Raw genomic sequence first — 22,036 nt, 5'->3', positions numbered from 1 at the left:
CCCCCGTTGTTCACATTTTTATTTTTTTTTTTCGGGCTACCTCTTGTTTAAATTTTTTTTTTTCCCCCCCCGGCCACCGGCGGCCCCCCCCCCCCCCCCCCCTTTCCCACCCTGTCTATCGGACAATGATTGAGACTGAGATCCGGTGAAGGTGCTCCCGCCCTTGCTCGCACAACCGCCGGTTTCGCGGACGGACTCGTCCGCTCTGTATGATCTCAGACGGCCCAAACGAAACGCGGCATAAAGAATTGCATAACGAGAGCGGACGGGTGTGCGAGGAATAGTACAAACGACAAGGGTGTCACAACAAGCCCCAGCTAGCGCTGCCCCTGCGCGCGCGACGGTCCACCTCCCACTCCCAGACACGCTCGCCAGTCGCCACAAACAGACGATCACCTTCCTCGTCCCAGTCCAACCCGAGCAGGTCGCCTGGTGCCGAGTCGAGCGGGAAATAGGCCGAAGCGGGATAGTAGGCGCCGCCGCTCAAAGTCGCCGCTCCTGCCGACGAGCCGCCAAAGCCGTCACTTGACCAGCTCGCGCTGCCGACGCCATAGCGCGTCGGTGCAAGCGGAGCGGAGAAGAGGGCATGGATGGGGAGCGAGTTCGGTGCCGAAGCGGAGGTCGCATAATTCAAGGAGGCGCGCGAGGGCATAAAGAAGGCAGAGGAAGTGATGGGTGGCTGGTATAAGGAAGAGGTGAAAGGACTGCTGTAGGCGGATGGTGCCGAAGTCGGCAGACGAGTGTAGCTGTGTGGAGGGGCCGGCGGAAGGGGAATGTTACGCGAGTAGTTGCGGCGGACAGGTGCAGCTGCGCGCTCGCTCGACGGCTCGGTAGTCGAGTTACCGCGATCTCCGAAGGAAGGGGAGGCCGGCGCAAAGCGGCGTGGGCGGGTAGTGTCGACGCTGGAAGTTGACGAGTCGTCGTCGACCCGCCTAGGCCCGCCAGCGCCATAATCCTCCTCCCCGTCCTCCTCCTCCTGCATGTGCGCGTCTTCTTCTCCAGCATCGACGTCCTCGTCTACTCCCGCCGAATCTTCAGCTTCATCCCCCTCATTCTCCTCCTCACCTTCCGATTCCTCCTCGTCGTCGTGCCTTGTTCTTGATTCGCCCCTCCTCCCCGCAGACTGACCAGCTCGACTCAGAGCCTCCTCCTCCTCCTCCTCTGCGCCGTGCCACTCGTGCGCCCTCCGCTCCTCCTCGAGCATGCGCAGCTCGCTGCGGAGACGCATCTCGCGCTCGAGCTCGTCGCGCTCCTTCTCGTCGCGCGGCGTGCGCACCCCGCCTTCCTCGCCCCAGCCTGCACTACCAAGCGAGATAATCGACGTGCGGGCAGAGGAAGAGCGCGCGCCAGTTGGGCGGTGCGGAGAGGATCGCTGCGTGGCAGAGGGGCGCGGACGCGGGTTGGGCGGTGTAGGAGGTGCGAAGGGGGTGTTGAAGGAGGCGGAAGAGGCAGAGAGGGGCACGTCGATGACCTGGTACGACTCGAAAGACCGGGAGTCGACAATGTGGATCCGGTTGCGGTGCTGTTCGTGATGCCGACGCGCGGTGAGTGCGTCGTTGCAGAGCGACTGTAAGCAGGAGTTTGCGAACCTCGGTGAAAGCCATAAGGCCGCCGTCCAGCCTGTTGCCTCCAGGCGAGAACTTGACCTTGCGCGCTGCTCCTGCCGCACCTGCCTGAGTCGTGCGCAGTTCGGCTACCTTGCGCGGGCTCGCTTGCGCGCCGCGCAGGAGAGGCGACGCGGGCCGTGAGCTGGAGGGAAGAGACCGTATGTCGTAAACGTGGACGAAGCCATCTAGGTATGAATGCCCGTTGGTGAGTAGGAGCAAGCATCGAGAAGGGACGGACAGAGGCGCACCTTGCGACGCGACAGCAAAGGTGACGTTGTCCTCGCTCCAGTCGGTCGAGAAACTCGCGTCCTCGCTCGCGGGAAAGCAGTGCGCGAGCTCGTACCCGCCGCTGGCCGCTGCACTGCGTGCATCGTACAGGTGGACGTCGTTCGTGTCGCCGACGGCAACGAGCCACTTGCCGTCCTGCGAGACGGAGCAGTGGTTGACTGCCGTCTGCAAGCGGATGTCGAGGTGCGACATGGGCACGAGAGCGCACTCGCCGCCCTGGTCATATGACGGCTGCTCGTCGACGGGGCTGTCGCCGCCATCGCTGCTCCCACTGGTTCCTGCCGCCTGGTCTTCAACGTCTCGCGATGAACGAACGCCGGCATAGGTGCTACGCTGCCGCTCTCGTCGCCGCTTTGCCGCGCGATAGTCTGGTACTCGTCCGCCGACGTCGTAGACCTTGATGAGCTCGTCGTTCGAGCTGACCAGAACACGCGGGGTCTGAGGGTCGCCAGGAGCAGGAGAGATGTGCAGGCTGTTGTTGATGGAGCCCGTGTGTGCGGTGACGACGCCGGTCGAGGAAGGAGGGGACGCGGCTGGGAGGTACTGGGTGCACCTGCAAGGCGGGATCAGCTGCCGCAGTCTCCACCGCAGAGCCTTCGAGTACGCACCATCCCGTCCCAGGGTCAGCGTTCCTCAGCGCCAACTCGCTGGACTGCCCGCCGACCGCGACCAGCCCGCATCCCGCCGCAATAGTTGTCGGAGCGAAGCGCAGAGGAGTATACTCGGGCGGACGCTGCGAGCGGTTGCGATCAGCGATGACGGCAAGTGTCTGAGCGATGCCGAGAGCGACTGACTGTGGCGTAGAGGTCGACGGAGCAGATCGAGTCGAAGCAGACGAGCGAGACGGTGTTGCCGGCCTCGGGGGTGAAGACGAGAAGGTCGCGCAGTTGCGCTGCGAGTCCGCGCACAATCGATGTGGGTCAGGTCTGAACGGCTCGACCCGAGCACGAGCAAGCAGGGGCACTGACGGTGCGAGGGCGTGGTGGTGGCTCGGACCGAGTAGGTGGGGCGTCTCACGAGGGTCGACGAGCTGCGACGGGGTGCGCGTGAGTGGGCGGGTGCGTCGCAGCCGTGGAGAGTACGCACGGCTGCATGCCCGCGGGGCGCAGGCTCTGGCGGGCGACGGCGGGGGACGGCGAGCGAGGCGGGAGGCCGCGGGGACTCTGCGACGCACGCGGACGGCGGCGACGACGACGCGCTGAGGGCGGCGCGACTCGGGGCCTTTGCTCGCTCGCTCGTGTGCCTGTCCAGCCCGCCCGCCAGTCCCGAGTCTCCCCTCGCCGGTACTCCCGCTCTCCGCGCACCACTCAGGCAGCCACCTCAGGCAGACTCGAGTCCGTCGCCACCGTCCTCGTCGCCCGCAAAGTCTCCCTCGACCCGCAACAGCACACCCGCGCCGCCAGCCATGTCGACTGATCCGCAGCAGGATGCCCAGATCGCAGTCTGGAAGTGAGTCGCACCCGCGGAGCGCGCACGGTCACTCCTGGCGTCTCGCCGACCCTCCTCAGCTCGAACAGCCGCTGATCGTCCCCTTTGTCCGCTTCCTCCCCTGCCTGCCGGAATGAACTCGCAGAATGAAGAAGCTCGGTAAGTACAGCGCAGCAGCTGTCGCAAACGACAGCGGTCCGTGGGCGTGCTGTGGCTGACCTCGCTCATCGCTTCGCGACTTCCTCCCGTGCAGTCCAGAGCCTTCAGGCCGCACGAGGTGCCGGCGCGTCGGCCCACTGCGCTTGTACTCAGACAGCAGGCCACTGACTGTCGTCCTGCCATGCAGGCACGAGCATGATCTCGCTCATCGCGCCGCCTCGGTACGTTCCTCCTCGACAAGTCCAGCGCGCCTTCCCTGCCAGCTGACATGCGCATCTCTTCTCGCCAACTAGGTCGCAGATCTCGCAGCTCCAGTCCATGCTTACGCAGGAGTACGGTACCGCGTCCAACATCAAGTCGCGTGTCAATCGTCTCTCGGTCCTCGCCGCCATCACCTCGACCCAGCAGAGGCTCAAGCTCTACACCAAGACCCCGCCCAATGGTCTCATCATCTACTGCGGTACCATCCTGACGGACGAGGGCAAGGAGAAGAAGGTGCGCGCCGGAAGCGTGCGCTCATTTGCGAGGACCTCTCGCTGACCTCTCTTGCATCGCGCGCTACAGGTCAACATCGACTTCGAGCCGTTCAAGGTATGCATAGCGCCTTCAGAGTCCGACTTCGACCCCGCTGACAGTCTGGTTCGCAGCCCATCAACACGTCGCTCTACCTCTGTGACAACAAGTTCCACACCGAGGCACTTGCTGAGCTCCTCGAGTCGGACGCCAAGTTCGGCTTCATCGTCATGGACGGTAACGGCGCGCTCTTTGGCACGCTCGCGGGCAACACGCGCGAGGTCATCCACAAGTTCTCGGTCGACCTTCCGAAGAAGCACGGCCGTGGTGGTCAGTCTGCCCTGCGTTTCGCACGTCTCCGTATGGAGAAGCGCCACAACTACGTGCGCAAGGTCGCCGAGCTCGCCGTGCAGCACTTCATCACGGACGACAAGGTCAACGTGCAGGGCCTCGTCCTCGCCGGTTCCGCCGACTTCAAGACGGAGCTCAACCAGTCCGACATGTTCGACGGCCGTCTCGTCGCCAAGGTCATCAAGATCGTCGACGTCAGCTACGGCGGCGAGAACGGCTTCAACCAGGCCATCGAGCTCGCGGCCGAGTCTCTCAGCAACGTCAAGTTCGTGCAGGAGAAGAAGTACGTCGAAATTTGGCTCTTTCTCCCTTTCTGCAGCTGTGCTTGAGCGTGCGGCTCAGGAATGGCAGCCCGGATCCAGGGAGCTAACGAGCATGCTCCTCCGCAGGCTCATCCAGAAGTACTTCGACGAGATCAGTCTCGACACGGGCAAGTACTGCTTCGGCGTCGACGACACGCTCCGCGGTCTCGAGATGGGCGCCGTCGAGACGCTCATCGTCTGGGAGAACCTCGACGTCACCCGCCACATCCTTCGCGACTCTCAGGGTGCCGAGCACATCGTGTACACCCACGCGCCTCCGCCTGCGGCCAACAACAACAAGGCCGAGCAGGCCGCGTCGGGCATTGCGGCGCTGAGCGAGCGCGACCGGGAGAAGTTCATCGATAAGGCGACGGGCCTCGAGATGGAGCAGGCGGGCGAGCCGCAGAATCTCCTCGAGTGGTTCTCCGAGAAGTACAAGGACTTCGGTGCCGAGCTCGAGTTTGTCACCAACAAGTCGCAGGAGGGCTCTCGTGCGTCCGCCGTCCTCTGCTGTAGTCGCCACGCGGCGTTCCGCTGACTCACGTCCCCGCAGAGTTCGTCAAGGGCTTCGGTGGTATCGGCGGTCTCCTCCGCTACAAGGTCGACTTTGCCGAGATTGCCGACGCTATCGAGATGGGCGACGAGGACGAGTTCTACGACTCGGACGAGGTTCGTTGCCCACCTCGCATGTCTGGAAGTCAGGCGTCTGACTGCTCCCCGTCCACAGGAGTTCATCTGAACGCTTTGCGGCTCTCTTCCTTTCTTGGCGGCCCGTGTCGGCGTGGGTCGTGCGAGGGAAGGAGGGGGCAGGTGGCGCAGCCTGGTTAATGGGCGCGTCGAGTGGTTGGTCGGAGCCTTGCTTGTCGCCAGCGTGCTGGCTCAGGCCTTGTTGTACGTCGATGTCTCATCCCGCGGCAAGCGACTTGTGTGCTTGCAGCCGATGACTGACTCGTTTGCACAACGCTTTACCTTGACAGCCTGCCGCGCTCCGTCCGCTCCACTGCTTCCACTGCCTACCCTCTCCCGTTAACCTTCGCCTCGCCTCCGCTTCCCCTTGTCCTCCGCCCTTCCTCCGACCCCCTCCCGTCTCCCGAGGCTCGCCTCGACTTGTTGTATTCCCCTCCTCCCTCCTTTCCCTGCTCCTCTTTCCACCTCCCGCCTGTCTAAACCTCATCCATACCTCCTGGCGCATGCAGTATCGCCATCCGCCTTCATTGCAAAAGACACGCGTTGTCACCTCCCCATCCGCGTTTCGGGCGACATGCGTGGGGCAATGGCACGGACAGATACATCGAAAGCGCAATCAATGCTCGGAAGCTGGCCCACTTGTGTCTTCGCCGTGAACCCGCTCACGGTCGTACCAGCCGGAAACGCGGGGTGCACGACGTCAATCTGCAAGGTCAATCTGTCGATCGTCGAGAGACGAGACTTCTCGCTGCGCTCGCTGTCGTTCCTCCGTTGCTTGCATCTCCAGCGCTCGTGCTGCATCAGTCTCGACACATGGCTGACCGGCAGTCGCTCGAATCGGCGCCCACCGTGGTCAGCGACGCCGCGGGGCCGCAGCCTGGCAACTTGAAGGGCAACCCTGCCATTGCTGCCAGCCCGTCCTACGACACGAAGGCGGCCAACGCGACCTCGCCAGCCCTACACTTCCCGCTAAACTACTTCCGCGTCATCTGGGAGTTCTGCGTCATCACTGTGCTCCTCCCCTACTACTTCGTCAAGTTCGCGCTCTTTCCCTCGACGCGCTGGCGCCGGTCATGGACGCTCCTCGAAGCGACGCTGATGCCGGCGGTCAAGCGCATCATGGCCGCGATGGACTTGTGCGGCTTCAAGATCTCGAGTCGCGACACGGATGCTGAGCCGAGCGCGCTCGGCAAGTGGTGGATGCGCGTGCGGTACAACGGCGCGCGCTTCGAGTGGGTCGAGGGCTTGCCAGACGAGCTCGTCAATGGCGAGCTCGCCGACAAGGAGGTCAAGACTCGTCCTAGAGTCGGAATGTTCGGTTGGACGAGGGAGGACGCGAAAGGATACGGCCTAATCGGCCTGTATCTGCATGGAGGAGGTGAGTCTCACCGTCTTCTGTTTTGTTCTAGCGCGTGGATTGACGCGAGACGGAACTTCTAGCCTACACCCATAATTCGGCACATCCCAGCTCCTCCAGCTCAGGAATCCCGGCAACTCTTTTCAGACGGGTGCGTTGCTTCGCTAGGCTGGTCGGCACGAGCCCCGTCACTGACCTTTGTCGGCCCTCGGCTGAGCAGGAGACCCGCTTCTCGGCAATGTATTGTCCGCTGTTGCACCTCTCTCTCCGCTTTCGCCGCGCTGACCCTTCTTACGCCCATCCCGCAGCGGTCGAATATCGATTGCTACCTCACCATCCGCTGCCTGCCGCTCTACAGGATGCTGCTGCCGCCTACCTCGCCCTTCTACGGCGTGGCATTCCTGGCTGCCGCATCGTCCTCATCGGCGACTCGAGCGGGGGTCATCTGGCTCTCGCTCTCACCAGGTGGATTCGCGATATGCTGGATGGGGGAGCAGACGACGAGCAGAACCCGTTCCGTCTGCAATTCCGCAAACCTGCCGGGCTTGTCCTTCTTTCTGTACGTCTCACGCTCAACTGCCGAGCTCTCCCCTTCTTGCTCTTCTTGAAGGCTCCGTGCTCACTCGTTTCTCATTCAGCCCTGGTCGGACCCCTGTGCGTTGCGCGTCTACACCCCGTCTGGTCCGTTCTGCCGGCGGACCTTCTTAACCCGTCTTACGTCTTGCAGCGCACTCGTACCTCGGCCACACGCCTCAAACCTACGTGCCTCGGTCGAACTCGTGCGACTACCTGTTCGAAAAAGGCGCCTTCCGCCTCCACCTCGTCACCTCGCTCCTCGGATCGCACCCGCAGGAGTACGTCAAATCGCCATATGTCTCGCCTGGCGCGCGCGACGTGCAGCTCGGCATTCTCAGTGGCTTCCCTCCCGTCTTCGTGCACTACGGAACCGGCGAGCGCTGCCAGGAGGAGGGAGAGCGCCTCGTGGCGAATCTGCGGAGAGATGGTGTGCATGTCGAGGTGGTTGTGACGGACGACACGCCGCACGATCTGCTCCTGCTGGCGATGATCTGGCGCAAGGAGCAGGTCGAGCAGATCTGGACAGGCGCGCTGCGCTTCATCGAGACATTGCTGTAGACCTTCTCTCTTTTCTGTTGTGACTTTACTTCCTCGTTTGTGAACGAGAATGAGAAAGGAAGCCTTTCCTTGCGCAGCGCGTGAAGTCTGCGGCTCAGCTGCCTTCACATTGCTTGCCCGAGGTTCAGCACATTTTCTCCTTGCATGGCTCAGACATACAGAGCGACGCTGGCTAGTGCAAGCAGGAGGAGCGCTGCGCAACTAGCGCAATGCAACGCAACTGCCGGGCTACCCTCCCCCGCCTGCTCCGGTTCCTGCGCTAACGTCGATGTCGGGGCATTGGTCGAGGACTGCGAAGAAGGGGTTCCCGGCATCGTTGAAGTCGTAGCGGAACTTGCGGTTGTCGAGCGTGCTGCCAGTGCGCTGCTGGAACTCGTTGCTGTAGAACTTGAGCTTGTCTGTGCAGTTGATCGCGTCAGCTTCTCGCTTACTGGAAGGCGGGCGGCTGTGACGGATCCAAGTGCGTTAGGAGGAGTAGCTCACCTCAGTTGTTGAAATGACAGTGAGGTAGCCCTTGTTGCCCAGACTCTGCGAAGTGTCGGTAGGCACATATAACGGCGTTCCGACAAAGGTAGAGGCCACCGGAAGCTCGGGTTCTGCTTCGTCGACAGGAGCGTCGTCGTGGCCGCAAGTCGTGTTCATGTCTGCGTAAGGCGGGGACAGATCAGACAACTAGCACTGCGAAGAAAGGTTCGATGGAGATGCCAGCATCGACTGCACATAGTGACCAGGCGGTGGAGAACGGTGCAGCCTTACATCCGCTAGCCAGGCGGATCTTTTGCAGAGTCTCCGGCGAGGCGGAGCCGTCCTCCTCGACGCAGGTCACGCAGCTGCCCGTTCCGACAGTCAGCGCAGCCCTCAAATATCCGTAGACTGGCAGGGGCGGGGGCAGCGGCTTACTCGGCAAAGTTGCCGGTGCTCCTTTCGCACCAGCACTCGAGTCCTTCCGCGAGCGAGGTGTGCAAGACCGTCTGGACGCCACACTACCTTGCGAGCGGGTGTCAGCGCATGCGGCAAAAGGATGAGAGGAGTTGGCGCGTGACGTACGACGCCGACGGTCCAAAGAACACCCGCACAGCCGAGAGGGCAGACGATCGCAGAGGCAGCGAGGGCCTCGATTGCGTCCCAGGCATCTTGATCGGTGCTGACCTCTTCCTGTCGCGCGACGAGGGTGCTTGACTGCGCGAGGACGGCTGCGCGGACGACAAGGTCAGTCGACGTCCGCCACGGAGGATAGGAGGGACGGACCTCGCGAGAGGAGTGCAGCGACGAACAGCGTCAAAAGACCCATCGGGAGGCGCTGAGCACCCTGAAGCGCGCAGAGCACGATTTTGAGCGAGAACAACAGACGCGACGAGGCAAACTCGGATCAGCGGAAGCAGCAGGAAGACGCGGACTCCGTGTCTGCGTCGCGATCGCGGTGCCTAGCGGCGAGTGACGGTGCGCGGGGAGGCTAGCGCCGACGGACAGGAGCAGCGGACAGGAGTTCGAGAGCGGCGAAGCGGGCCGTGCTGGAAAGAGGTGCGAGCGGAAGCGACGATCGAGCACTTCACGCGGGACGGTCGAGCGGTCCAGCGCAGCGCTCGCCTGCAGGTGTTGTAATCTTGCTGGTACACCTGAGCGCCGGAGATTCGCAGAACATCAGACGGAAGCTGGGCGTGCGCGGCGCCCGGCCGCGTCGAAAGAACCGGGTTGCACATCTTGCGCCCTTTGTCAGATCACGCCGAGGCCGACCACCAGCAGTAGGGCAAGGAAAGCAGACGACGGAGAAGCAGTGAATGCCCCACGAGCTCCATTGTCAGGCCTGGCCTGCTCCATCGGCGGCACAGTCGTTGCACCCGTCTCCGCAGAAGACGAAGTGGCCGCCGCCCAGTCGCTCGCAGCCACGCTACTGGACGTTGTCATAGACGACGACGTGCGCTCTGGGATGTTGCGGCTGTGATTTTCGACGTGCGTGAGGTAGAAGCTGTCGATCGAGGTTGAGGTCGACGACGTCGTCGCGGTCCTCTCGACGGCAGGCCCGACCATCCAGACTGTCGTGCCCGCCTCGATGACTTCGGATGTAGTTGAAGGTACGAGCTGGTAACCCTCCTGCAGGAAGGGGCCGTACGGTCAGCCGGCACCCACACAGCTTGACTGCACCCAACGCACCGGAATCGAGAACTGGACAGTCGAGACGACGGTCGTCTCCTCTTCGCGCTCGAAGCCGATTACGCTACAACCAGAGTCCGCCTCTGCGGGGTGGAGCTGCGTGTCAGCACAATGCTCAACGTGCGGCATGGGCGAAGCGACCCACTTTCCGCCAACCAGGCATAGTACTCGCTGACCGACGCTGCAACATCAGGGTTAGCGTCTTCGAGGATGCAGGCCGAGCATCTGTGAGCGGACCGCATCAGCTCAGACATCTGGTAAGGAAGGAGGATGGATTGCTCACCGCTCCATCGATTCGGGCATGTCTTCGCAGAAGCATTCGAGCCCACTGGCGATGGTGACGATGAGCAGGACCTGTACTCCGCACTGCGATGGAAAGAAGAGACCATATGATTAGCGCGGAGGACGTCCTGCAACAGGTCCAACATGCGTTCGACCGCTCGCAGCGCCGCTGACGCGGTCGACTCACCTTGGCGATCTGGAGCAGGATGTCGGAGCAATCAATCGGGCAGCTGAACGAAGCTCCGTAGAAGTCGCCTGCCGCCGAGGCGATCGCGGCAAGCCCCGGCCCCTCCTGCCGACGAGCGAGGGACGAGTTGCCCGGTGCTGGCGTGGCGAGCGGCGCGTAGGCTGGCCACGAGAGTCTCGTGGTGGTCAGGACACTGCAAGCGTAAGCTCTGAGCGAGGAACGCACCGGCGGAGCCGAGCCTGAACAGGGAGACGAGCGGAAGGAGCGGAAGGAGGCGCATGTCGACGAAGCCTCGAAAGCCACAGCGAGTCGATGCACCAGTCAACACGCCCGAGCAGCGAAAGCCAAGCCTGATGCCCTCCCGAGCCTGTTGACAGACCCAGCTCGAGACGGACATGGACTCCGCGTCGCCAGACCGAGCGTACGTGAGAGGTGCGAGCGGCGGACGTCTCCTATCGAGGCTGGGACGTCGCGAGTCTCGCCTCGATCAACACACACGCGGAAAAGCCGAGTCGCACGGTGAAGAGCCGAGTGAGCAGCAGTCACCCGCGTCGAGCAAAGGACCCAGCCTCTCTCCCTCTCGCGCGCGACCAAAAAGTCAAGCCCGACGCAATTGACCGCAAGTGCTACACCGTCACCAAACACGCCGCTCACTGCGCGTGCTTCGCCTTGCCCGCGCGGAGGCGGCGGACGTAGAACTCGAGCTCCTTCCCCTCGAGGATGTAGCCGTCGGCGCGGCCCGACTGGCCGGGGCGCGACGAGATGGCGGCGTAGAGGCGACCGGCGGCGAACTGCGACTCGAGCAGCGGGTCGATCTTGGCCACCTTGGCGCGCTCGGCGAGAGTGCGCTTGACGTGGTTCGACTTCTTGTCCGCCGAGTCGGCAACCGCAGCGAGAGCCTCCTTCGACTGTCGGCCATCAACCGAGTCCATCGAGACGGGCGTTCGGAAGGGTACGAGGCGCAGGACGGAGCCGCGAAAGTGCGGAGGGGGCGAGGGAGCGCGGATGGAGAAGAGCGCAAAGCGATGCGCCAGGACGGGGCCGTGAAGAACGAGCAGGTGCAGGTTATGTGACGGTGGCGCGGACAGGCGTCGAAGGAGGGTGCAGTAGGCGAAGGACGGGACAAGGGAGAGAAGGGACGAAAGGACGATCAAGGTCAGTCACGCCGCTCTCGCTCGCTCGCTCGCACAGAAGCAGACAGGACGCACGCGACCCTTCTTGACGACGGCGGTGCCGTAGTGGGCCTCGTACCACTGACGGAAAGGCGCCGCGTCAATCTGGACAATGCAGCCCTTGACGAGCGTGTTGGTGCGGACGAGCTCGTTGTTGGTCGCGTTGTAGACGACGCCGATGACACGGGTCTTGCGGGTGGTGTGCTCCGAGCCCCAGGCGTAGTTGCCCGACTCGAGGCGGAGGGCGCGGTGCTTGGTGTTGCCGCCGCGGGTGCGGACCGTGTGGATGCGCTTGGCACCGAGCTTGGTCATCGCGGGCTGACGACCAGCCTCGTGCTGCCGCTTCTTGCGGTAGTGCGCACGCTGGGCGCCCTATTGACGCGGGACGAGGGGACGGGGGACGCAAGGTCAGCATTTTCCTGGACGCACGAGGGCGCAGCGGGCAGGGCGGGACGCACGGTGGCGCTGCGCTTGTGGCGCGAGTCACGACTGATACCCTGCGAGCATCACGCGCGAGGTGGGAGGGCGGCGAGGCGGGCGGCGAGACGAGGTTTGCCAGGGCGACGAGGCGAGGCGAGGGTGAGGTGGGTCGGGCGGCGGCGCGGGTGCGGGCAGTCAGCGCGGGTGCATGGCGGGCGGGTGGGACGGTGGCGTGCTTACCATCCTGCACTAGTCGAGCGGCCGCGATTCGAGCGATTCGAGACGGGGAGAGAAGCAAAGCCGCGAGCGAGCGCAGCTCCGACAGAGCTCGAGTGCCCCGCGCCCGCCGCACCCGCGTCCGCGCCCGCCTTCGCCTCGAGCCAGGGTCTCGTGTAGCCCAGTGTGTTGCAGTACAGCTGAAAGTACCCTCGCACGCCCCACTGGAAGCTCCTGGCGAGCGAGAGCCGCGGCAGAGGCCCCGCCGCCGCCCGCAGGCGCACTCGTCGCGGCGCTGCGCCCGCGTCGGGCTGGGCTTTCCCTCCGTTCGAGTCCCGCTCCTCGCGCCGCCTTCCAGGAAGACTTGTGCGTGCACGCGCACACGCACACCCCGAGCACCGCTGACCTGCGCCCCGCCTCGCCGCCCCTCTCTGCCCGCTCCCGCCTCGCCGCCTTCACCGACTTTTGCACCCCCTGCACACGCCCACGCACACCCGCCCTGCGACCCCTGCGACGCCATCCTGCACCTCTCTGCGTTCTCTTTGACCCGTCGCACCCGCGCACGACCCGCGCATCCGCCTCTGTTGCGCGCTGTCGCCGCCTCCCTCCCGTCCCCTTCTCTCGCCTCGCCTCGCCTCGCCTCGCCTCGCCTCGCCTCGACCTCTCCCTTTCTCTCGCAGACCCCGAGTCCTCCACCGCAGCCCGTCATGACGCACGACGCCATCTGGTTCAGCCACCCCCGCAAGTACGGCAAGGGCTCGCGCGGTTGGTGAGTCGCGCTCCCCTCGTTCGGCGGGCGCCATAATGCGAGCGAGGTCGATCAGAAGAGCTGGATTAGGATGGCTGGCGGCGCAGCAGATGCGCTAGGCGTGCGAGCATCTGCATTGCCTGCAGCCCGCGGGACACGGAACGGGACGGCGCAACCGGGTGGTGGGCACCTTGCTGGACGCGTGCTGACCGTCGTCTCGTCGACTTCGCGCCCCTCCAGCCGCATCTGCACCCACCAGGCCGGTCTCATCCGCAAGTACGGCCTCAACATCTGCCGTCAGTGCTTCCGTGAGCGCTCGGACGCTATCGGCTTCACCAAGGTTGGTCCCCCTCCTCGCTGCGAGCTCCGCCCTCAGGGCGTGCGCTCACCCTCGCGATGCCTGCAGAACCGGTAATCGTTCGACTGCGGCAATCTAGGACGTCTTCCTCCCATTCCCCTTTTCCTTCGCCTCGCCCCGTCTCGGTTTCCCCCGCCGGTCGCGACTCCCGTTTACCCCGATGTGCCCCTCTCTTTCCTCGCTCACCTGAGCCTCCCGACTATCCATGCATCGATGACACGGTGTCGGGATCCGCAAACGGTTGTCGAGGTAGAGGCGCAGCGATCGAGGTGAAGGAGCGGACTCGACGATGGCTCTGTGACGGACGAAACGGAGAAACTGGGTTGGGATCACGCATGCGTGTGGTGTGTGCTTGGATTTGGTGCGTTCTGCTTGTCGTGAGCTCTACTCTCGTCTCTTTACTCTCGAGGCTCGCCCTCCCGCTTAGGACACGCCGGGCTTCGCTGTCGGGCGACTCGTGCCCTCTCCCCTCCTCCTCCTACTCCGAACCGCGACCTTTGAGCCTCTCGATCCATCCCACTCGGCGAGGCTCACTCTAAGCGCGGGAGATTCCCCTACCCACATATCCCTTATTCTGCTTTTCGCGTTTCGGGCACTGCTGCGCTCGCTGCTAAGCGCTCTCACGCTCAATCGCTTGACATCGTGCTCTCACGGCTCCCGCTCCTTGCGCGTCCTGCTTCGCGCTCGTGGATGTGTCAGCGCGGCCCTCTCATAAAAGGTCACGCTGTGGCTGCGCTTTCCTGCGGCTCCCGCGCAGCAGCTCGCTTTCGCTAGCGACAAGCGGGTTCCACTTCTCTCGGCCGCAAGGCAGCGCCGAGGGCGACGAAATGTCTGGCAATCGACGACTCGCGACTACACGCTTGGCTGAACAACGCCTCGGCACTTCACTCGTTCTGAGGCTAGTCGACGGGCGCGACAACCAGTTCGGGAAAGACCTTGCCGACGACGAGGTCGATGAGCGAGACAAAGAGGTGCACGTTGGCCGTGTGCGACGCGAGCGGGCGGAGGAGGTGCCGCGCAAGGCGGAGGCGCGGCGCGAGCGAGTCGGACGGTTCGGATGAGGTCGGGAGGGAGGGGAAGAGCAGCCCGGGCAGGGACTCTGTGCCGCAATGCAATTGCCGGGTTAGCAATCTTGCGCAGGCCAAGCTGCAACCCGACAGATAACGCACCTGGCAGTGCCCGCGCGAGCGCTTCTTCGCACCGCCTCTTGAGGTCCTCGCGCCCCTCGTCGTCCGGATCCTCCTCCTTCGGTGCAGGCCACCCTTCGTTAGGAAACATGCCCCGGATCGCGCCGTCGAGTACGACGCGCGCGGTCGACTCGGTCGCGAGGCGTGTGCGGACGAAGGACGAGACGAGCGCGTCGAGGGGCGTCGAGAGGAGGAAGAGCGGGAGGGAGACCGTTCGGAGGATTTGGTCGAGGAGGGCGGATCGGGGAAGAACGGCGCGTACGAGGGCAAGGAAGGATTCGTGGATCGGGGATTTCGGGATGGGCGGACCAGCGGGCGACGTCGAGGTGCCGGATAAGGCGAACGAGAAGACGGCGGCGACAGCGGAGACGAGGTAATTGCCGGCGTTGCTGATCATGCCAGCGATGCCAGCCGGACCAGCTGGTGCACCGTCCTGCGCCAGCGAGTCGGTCGCGGGTGTCTTGTGCCGCTGGAGCTCGTGCGCTTCGAGTTGCTTGGCGATGAGGCCGTGCAGGAACCACGGCTGCGCGACGCGGTTGTAGATCGTGCCGAACACAACGCCGACGAGGATCTCGCGCACGATGGCGCGTTCCGTCTCGGCGTGGAGGTCCTCGGGCGGGAGGAGGAGCTTGAGAAGCTGGTCGACGAGCGTGCGCAGATACACCTTGTCGACGGAAGCGGCGATGGGAGAAGTCGGTGTCGATGTGGACTCGGTGCATGGCGCAGATAGCGACACGGCGAGATGCGATTGTAGGTGATCAAAGAGCCGCTCGGCAGCCTTCCCCTCCGCTCGCTCGTGCGCAATGTCCCAGTCTCCGTAATGCGCCGTAAGCAAGTCGGGTACGTCTCGAGTAACGAGCTGCACCCAGTCGAGCGCGGCGAGGCGAACTTCGAGCGCCTGAACGCTATGGACGAGAACGGTTGTGACGGCGCGCAGGAAGTCCTTGTCCGGGTCACGCGAGATGGACCCATTGTACCATGGTGTAACGTAGGCTCGCAATGCGAGTGCGATCAAGTCGAGAAGGAGCGGGTCGAGCGTGGAATGCGCGGAAGAGTGGAGGATGCGCGGTAGTTTGGTCGCGGTAGCGGAAGAGGGCAGCAAAATGCGCTGGTGCAGCGGGGCAGATGAGGGAGTGGCGTGACTCGGGCCTGATAGGCTCGATAGTGGCGTCTCCCACGACCGAATCGGCGAGGCGGTGCGTCGGGTGGGCATGCTGCACAGGCTACCTAGTATCGGTGAGCCTTCACACGCGCTTCGGCAAGGCTCGCGAGCCGTAGCGCTCACATGCACGTTTCTCAGCACACACACATCCTCGTCCGGCGCAGTATGACGAGCGCACGCTAGAACCGTGTGCTCAGTCCGCGAGCAGTTGAGGCGAGAGAGGACCCCACACAGCCTGCTGTGCACGCGGAAAGCAGACAGACTGGACTGAGCGGAGAGCTCTCGTAGCTCGGAGCCGCTCTGAAGGCTATCGAGGGAGGAAGCGGATGTGGGGGAGCCCAACCTGATGAAACGGGTCGAGGAGCAGGTTGGCGACCGCCCGCAGACCGCTTTTCGCGTACTACACTGCTTGTGCAGCTCAGAGCTGCCGCGCAACTACAAGATGCATCCACAAGTGAACGCCGTGCTCTTCGACATGGTGTGTTCCCTCCCATCCCTCGCCGCCCCGCATCGAGTAAACCTCGCTGACCGTTGCACCGACAGGATGGGCTCATGATCGACTCGGAGCGTCTGTACACGCTCGCGTCGAATGAAGTCTTGGCGCCGTACGGCAAAGAGCTCACGTGGGAAGTTCGTCGCCGCCCCCCGCCCCGCTCGAGTTTCGGCGAAGCTGAAGCGCTCGTGCCCGCTCGCAGATCAAGGCGCAGCTGATGGGACGCCCGGCACACGACTCTGCTGCGCGACTGATCGCTGCAACTGGCATCCCGTTGAGCGTCGACGAGCTCCTCACGACGATGGACCAGAAGCTCGACCGCCTCTTCCGCTCGGTCGAGCCCTTGCCAGGAGTCGTCAAGCTTGTACAGCATCTGGAAAAGCACAAGGTGCCCATGGCGGTGCGTGGACGGCCAGATTACACCGCTAGCTTCTCTTGCTGATCAACGACTCCTCTTCGCGACTTCGTCTCAGATTGCCACCGGTTCCAAGAGGAAGAACTTCTTGATCAAAAGCGGCCACCTGCAACACCTCTTTGGCCTCTTCTCCACCAACATTCTCTGCGGCGACGACCCTATTCTTGAGGGCAAGGGCAAGCCCGACCCGACCATCTTCATAGAAGCGGCAAAGATGCTGGGCATCAAGTGCGTCGCCTCCTTGACCTGTACCGCCCTGTGTGGCTATAGGATCTCTTGTGGAGTCTCTACTCCACGCAGCAGGCGCTGTCTGAAGACACCGCTGACATCTGACTCACAGCACACCGGAGGAAAGGAATCAGGTCCTTGTCTTTGAGGACGGCATCTCGGGCGTGCAGGCGGCACGAGCTGCAGGGATGGAGGGTGCGTGTCTTGCTTGTGTCCCCAAGTTGCGCCGGACCCAGCTACCACTCTCCTTGCTTGCAGTCGTTTGGATCCCGGATCCTGAGCTGCTCAACTCGCTTGGCAAGCATGAGGTCAACGCGTCACACCAGCATGAGACCATGGAGGACTTTGACCCGGCAGCGTGGGGCTTGCCTCCGTATGATGAGTAGGGTTGCTCAAGTTGGACTTGTATGCAGCTGATAACGAGCCTTGGAGGTTATGAAGCGCCCTGATTGTGCTTGCTTGCAATGATGGCTTTGTATCTTGTCTGCTCTCCTTTCGTCTTGTCTGCTCTCCAAGGCAGGAGAAGCGATCTCTTCTGAAGGCGCGGCTCATGGGGCTGGGGCCCGCAAAGAAGGGACAAGGTTCCAAATGGATGATCCAGCTGTTGCTGTTGTGGTGAAGCTTGATTGGTTGCACAGCAAAGCAGGGGAATAGAGAGGAAAAGAGAGGGTGACAATGGCATAGCAACAGACAGGTCACAGAATGGCTAGAACAGCAAACATCACACAAGCACACACCACCACTACAGTCACCATCTGCTTTGTTGAGCCGCGGTCACCGGTGGGGGTGCCGTCGAGAGTCTGTGTCCCGGCGGCTTGCCTCCATGCAACCAGTTTAATCCGGCAAAGCCTTGCGAGGAAGCCCACGATGCGGCCTGGTACATAGCACATCTATGTCTGGAGAGGGTCTAGGGTATCTACGGGATATCTAAGATGCTGCGTGCAAGTGCAGAGAAGCGAAGGTAAAGGGGAAGAGCGGAAAGGGCAGAATGCGGATGGGTCGGCTGAGCGACTTCAAACGAAACTCGAAGTGTACTGCGCCTCGCGCGGCAGCGTTCGACGCTCGTTGTCCTCGCCGCCCTGCACGCGCTCCTTCTCGAGGTCCTCGTCCGTCGAGGCGTACTTGGACTTGGCGCGGATCGTCTCGCCGTACTTGAACAGGACATACGGGAGCGGGATGGCAAGACTGGCGACGAGCGAGAGCAGAAGCCCAGCGTACTGGTAGCCCATGCCCTGCAGAACACAAGGAAGTGAGCAACAAGGGCCGTATTGAAGAGGAGGACTCGGCAAAAAGACCCGGAGAAGCGGTCTTGAGACAGCGGGACTCACGTTGAACATCTGGTTGGCAAATAGCGGCGTTGCCCCCCCGAACATGTTCCTCAACAACCCCTGACCAGCGATAGCAGACGAGGCGACCTCCGGGTAGGCGTCGGCCGTGAACTGCGCAAAGGGCTGTCAGTTGCAATGAAAATGTTGCGCAGGGGGCTGCCAGCTCACGTTGTACGTAGCGTTGAAGATGTGGTAGCTGTGCAAGGTCGCAGGAGAACGAGACAGAAACGTCAGTAAGCGAGCTAGGCGCATGGGAGCGAGATGCGCAAAGGCAAGAGCTGGGACACGGCCGGTGCGGCCGCCTGCCAGGGCTCTGCCATTGCGACAAGAAAGACAATCTGCTCAACTCACATGCCGTGCTGCGAATCAGGCGACGAGAAAGTCAGCGACCGTCAACCTTCCAAAGACGAGCGAGCGGACGTACGAGGATGAGCAGGAGCGAGATGATGGGGGCGACCGGCGTGATGAAGCCGTACTGGGTGAACGAGAAGATGAAGAGACTGTGCGTGCAGCGCCGTAAGTCGAGAGAACGGGCAGGAGCGGGAGGGAGACGGAAGCGTACCCGGCGGGCATCATCCACGCAAACCACATGGCACCGATGAGACGGTACTCCGGGATAGGGATGCCGTTGTTCTCGTCGCGCTTGCGGTCGTAGATCGAGTCGGCCCAGCGGGAGGTGGCGAAGCCGATGAAGCAGCCCACGACGAGCGCAATGTACGGCTGCCCGACGACAATCTGTCAGCACCTCTGACCGCGAGTAACCGAGTCGCATGATAGACGCACGAGACCGCCAATACCCTCAGACCAGCCGTGGTTGTTCTGGAAGCAGAGCGGGATGGCTGCGCGGTGCAGGATCAGTACCGCTGCGTTCGGTCGAGTCTAATCTGGACGCACCGCTCAGGAACAAGAATGTGATGCCCCAGGCGTAGGCGATCCACAGGCCGAAAGCGAGGACGGTCGGCTCCTTGAAGAGTAGCACGATCGAACGAGTGCAGGATGTGCGAAGGAGGTCCTTGATCGTCTCGTTCTCGAGCTCGATGGGCGCGCGGATGTTGTTGCGGCCAGTCTCCTTGCGAAGCTTCTTGGCGCGGTTCAGAAGGATCTTGGCGCCGCGCGTCTCCTTGAGAAGGAAGACCTCGAGAATGAGGAGGACACCGTTCGCGCTGGGGGACGCCGGAGGGTCAGCACATGCGCAGCACGCAGGGCTATACACGGCTGCCCTGGTCCGGTCGCAAGAAATTGGCAGGCTCACATCATGTGGACCCACTCAACCCAGCGCCAGCCGATGCTCTGGTCGATGAAGCCGCAGTAGATCGGGGCGGCGACGGTACCGAAGATGGCGGAGAAAGTGAAGCAGGACATGGGCAGGCCGCGGTCACGAGTGTTCCCTGTCGTGCGCGAAGCTCGTCAGGAGAATTCCGCAAGAAGAGGCAGGCATGGACAGGACGGGCAACTCACAGATGTCGGCGAGGGTACCGCCGACGAGGATAGTGCCGACGCAACCGAAGAGACCGGAGAGGAAGCGAGCGGCGAGGGCTGCGCCGATGTTGGGCGCGAGCGCGAGCAGGAGGAAAATGAGGGTGAAGCAGAGGTAGGCGGAGAGGTAGACCTCGCGACGGCCAACCATCTCGCAAAACGGCGCGAGGAAGAGAGGCGCGACGGCGCAGGCGCCGTTGAAGCACATCATGCCGATCTGGCCGACAACGTTGGCGACATGGAACTCCTCGACCATCGAGCCGATTCCGGACGAGTAGGCGGTCGTGCTGAGACCGATCATGACGGTCATCATGCAGAGGAGGAACGTGATGAGCCACTTGCGCGGACGCGACCAGTTGAGCGGGTTCTCGGGGTCGCCCTCCTCGAAGCGGACGAGGACGATCTTGTCCTTGTCGAACTTGTCGACATCTCCGGCGCCCTTGGTGGCCGAGGCCTTGCCCGTCTTCTCGCTGGCTTCCTGCTGTATTTGCGTAGAACGTAGTCAGCCGCTGAAAGGCAGCAAAGACGAAAGGACAAGAGGCGACGTACCTGTTCGTGGACGGCCGTCACCGAAGAGCGGCGCGTAGAAGGCTGCGTCGACGCGGGCGTCGCGTCGTCGTGGCGGGCATTCTCGTCGTCGAGATCGCGGTAGACCTTGCCAGGCTTGGCGGCGCCCTTCTTGCCGAAGAGCTTGCGCGCCTTCTTGCCCTGCGCGCCAGTGTCACCCTCTGAGCGCTCGTTGTGCTCGAAGAATGTCGCGTTGATGGTCGTAGGCTTGAGTGCACCCGACATGGCGTGCTGCTGATCCAGGAGCCCGGATGGGATCGACAGAGCGGGACTAGCGGCGGGGGTTGCGAGGGGGAGGAGAGGGAGAAGAAGAGCCCCGAGGGAGCGCAGACCGTGGACAGATCCCGAAAGCTGGCAGCATAGTTCGGCCTGCAGCTAAACTGGCGGAGAAGCAACGAGTCCCGCGCTCCCCCTTCCCCGACCGGGGTCGCCACTACTTCGACATCCGCGCATGCGCTTGTCGCGCTCGCAGCGCGCCTGCGCAGCACAGAGAGACAGCATGAGACGCACGCAAGCCACAAGCACTTGAAACACGCCCGCTGGTGCAGTAGAGCGGTAGACGCCAGTGCGAGCCCCGTCCGGGCGCTCCTTGCGCGCCCCTCACCTCCGCCACAGCCACCATCGATGTCGCCTCGGCTTCGCCTAGTGACCTCATCCTTTCTGCGAAAACGGGCGGGGCCGTCGCACCAGACTGCCCAATTTCTCGCGACGGAAGCGCGGCTTGCATCGGCGCGGGCCATCCGTGCTTTTCCCTCCGTGAACGACGAGGTCGACGACGGCCTTCTCGGACAGCCCCGCGTCCACCCCTTCTCTGTCCGTTGTTGGGGCCCGCCTGGAACGCTTCTTTCTGATGGCCTTCGTGAATGATGGAATCTGAAGAGCCATTGCGGCCGGCGGGCGGGCACTTTGTCCGGAGGGGCACGCGTGAGTTCGAAGCGGAGCGGTAGACGGCCCGCACCGCCGAGACCACTCTGCCCCTGGCTCTCCAGCGTACCGGCCAAAGACGTCGTCTTACTGCATACTGTGCACGCCGTCGCTGCTGTGCGAGCGGCACCTTGCGACCCGAAAACAGTCACAGGTTGCCCAGGTGCCCGAGGCCGTAGGCTCCAATCGACGCCAGCTGACACAATCGCGGCTCGCTGCTTGTCCACAACCTTGGCACATCCATCAGCTTCTCTCGCAGAGTCGCAGCAAGTGCTGAAGCTAGTGCGGTTTCAGGCGAAAGCAGAAAGCCGAAAGCAGGTCGCTCCCGGGAGATCAAGAGCGATACGGCGCTCTGCAGAGGAAGCCGACCCAATAAAAAGGAATATGTCTTGTCAAAGAAAGACCCGAGCGTCGGAGCTACCTAGGGGTTTGCAAGGTTATCCGCGGTGGTACGAATGACCAGGGCAAAGCTCGAAGGTAGCAAATCACTCGAACGCAGCCCTTTGAGAGAAGCAGCGGCAGTCTGGCGGCGGACTAGTCCGATTACTCACCCAGCAGCATTGATACAAGTGCGCCCGCAGAGGGAACGCAGACGGAGAGGAAGTCGTCGTGTGCGAGCCCGAGAGACAAGCGGAAGACGGCGAGGCAATAGGGCTTGCCAAGCAGCTCGCTGCTGGGTACACAAGCGCACAATGCCAGGCGCCACACTCCAGCCTTTCCGCAGCGATGCGGGCAGCTTCGTCGAAGCGTGAGAGCACGGTTCTGCTCGTCGCCGATCTTGGCCTCGACAACGCGCCCTTCTCGCTCAACGGCTGGACTCAAGCTTGCGCACACACTGCTAGAGCACTTCACAAGGTACGCCGTGCATCAACGCGCCTTGTTGAGCCACTGCTCGT

General features: G+C 63.1%; 8 protein-coding genes across 8 annotated transcripts; 3 read left to right on the top strand and 5 right to left on the bottom strand.

Annotated features, from left to right (window-relative positions):
- Nucleotides 1-301: 301 nt before the first annotated feature.
- On the bottom strand, nt 302-2,989 carry JCM10292_000051 (uncharacterized protein; the record flags this gene model as incomplete). The annotated part of the gene is made up of 7 exons (XM_076651899.1): nt 302-1,522; nt 1,590-1,792; nt 1,856-2,448; nt 2,504-2,628; nt 2,690-2,787; nt 2,864-2,925; nt 2,982-2,989. The coding sequence occupies 7 exons, from the start codon at nt 2,987-2,989 to the stop codon at nt 302-304; spliced, it is 2,310 nt and encodes a 769-aa protein (XP_076502594.1).
- Nucleotides 2,990-3,300: 311 nt separating this feature from the next.
- Nucleotides 3,301-5,387, top strand: SUP45 (translation termination factor eRF1; the record flags this gene model as incomplete). The annotated part of the gene is made up of 10 exons (XM_076651898.1): nt 3,301-3,344; nt 3,469-3,518; nt 3,577-3,606; nt 3,670-3,703; nt 3,776-3,977; nt 4,047-4,073; nt 4,130-4,629; nt 4,736-5,139; nt 5,202-5,317; nt 5,376-5,387. The coding sequence occupies 10 exons, from the start codon at nt 3,301-3,303 to the stop codon at nt 5,385-5,387; spliced, it is 1,419 nt and encodes a 472-aa protein (XP_076502593.1).
- Nucleotides 5,388-6,148: 761 nt separating this feature from the next.
- JCM10292_000049 (uncharacterized protein) lies at nt 6,149-7,826 on the top strand (the record flags this gene model as incomplete). The annotated part of the gene is made up of 6 exons (XM_076651897.1): nt 6,149-6,713; nt 6,776-6,843; nt 6,913-6,937; nt 7,001-7,251; nt 7,331-7,346; nt 7,420-7,826. 6 exons carry the CDS (start codon nt 6,149-6,151, stop codon nt 7,824-7,826), a joined length of 1,332 nt encoding a protein of 443 aa, XP_076502592.1.
- Nucleotides 7,827-8,054: 228 nt separating this feature from the next.
- On the bottom strand, nt 8,055-10,726 carry JCM10292_000048 (uncharacterized protein; the record flags this gene model as incomplete). The annotated part of the gene is made up of 10 exons (XM_076651896.1): nt 8,055-8,224; nt 8,583-8,656; nt 8,727-8,809; nt 8,874-9,019; nt 9,665-9,917; nt 9,978-10,060; nt 10,123-10,202; nt 10,261-10,343; nt 10,447-10,607; nt 10,672-10,726. The coding sequence occupies 10 exons, from the start codon at nt 10,724-10,726 to the stop codon at nt 8,055-8,057; spliced, it is 1,188 nt and encodes a 395-aa protein (XP_076502591.1).
- A 370-nt stretch (nt 10,727-11,096) lies between these two features.
- Nucleotides 11,097-12,281, bottom strand: JCM10292_000047 (40S ribosomal protein S8; the record flags this gene model as incomplete). The annotated part of the gene is made up of 4 exons (XM_076651895.1): nt 11,097-11,354; nt 11,655-11,990; nt 12,077-12,115; nt 12,279-12,281. 4 exons carry the CDS (start codon nt 12,279-12,281, stop codon nt 11,097-11,099), a joined length of 636 nt encoding a protein of 211 aa, XP_076502590.1.
- A 1,978-nt stretch (nt 12,282-14,259) lies between these two features.
- Nucleotides 14,260-15,760, bottom strand: JCM10292_000046 (PXA domain-containing protein; the record flags this gene model as incomplete). Its single annotated transcript, XM_076651894.1, has 2 exons — nt 14,260-14,459; nt 14,530-15,760. The coding sequence occupies 2 exons, from the start codon at nt 15,758-15,760 to the stop codon at nt 14,260-14,262; spliced, it is 1,431 nt and encodes a 476-aa protein (XP_076502589.1).
- A 391-nt stretch (nt 15,761-16,151) lies between these two features.
- Nucleotides 16,152-17,231, top strand: JCM10292_000045 (haloacid dehalogenase superfamily protein; the record flags this gene model as incomplete). Its single annotated transcript, XM_076651893.1, has 6 exons — nt 16,152-16,187; nt 16,253-16,339; nt 16,405-16,602; nt 16,676-16,845; nt 16,958-17,040; nt 17,104-17,231. The coding sequence occupies 6 exons, from the start codon at nt 16,152-16,154 to the stop codon at nt 17,229-17,231; spliced, it is 702 nt and encodes a 233-aa protein (XP_076502588.1).
- Nucleotides 17,232-17,858: 627 nt separating this feature from the next.
- Nucleotides 17,859-20,441, bottom strand: JCM10292_000044 (MFS transporter; the record flags this gene model as incomplete). The annotated part of the gene is made up of 11 exons (XM_076651892.1): nt 17,859-18,077; nt 18,174-18,284; nt 18,342-18,369; nt 18,525-18,532; nt 18,598-18,673; nt 18,736-18,893; nt 18,957-19,012; nt 19,068-19,336; nt 19,426-19,561; nt 19,632-20,127; nt 20,199-20,441. 11 exons carry the CDS (start codon nt 20,439-20,441, stop codon nt 17,859-17,861), a joined length of 1,800 nt encoding a protein of 599 aa, XP_076502587.1.
- Between the last annotated feature and the right edge of the window lie 1,595 nt (nt 20,442-22,036).

This window comes from Rhodotorula paludigena, assembly GCF_050403205.1.
Source record: "Rhodotorula paludigena JCM10292 DNA, Rt_paludigena_JCM10292v1_ctg59, whole genome shotgun sequence".
NCBI lineage: Eukaryota > Fungi > Basidiomycota > Microbotryomycetes > Sporidiobolales > Sporidiobolaceae > Rhodotorula > Rhodotorula paludigena.
The sequence above is the reverse complement of the archived record's forward strand: the minus strand, read 5'-3'. Positions and strand labels throughout refer to the sequence as shown.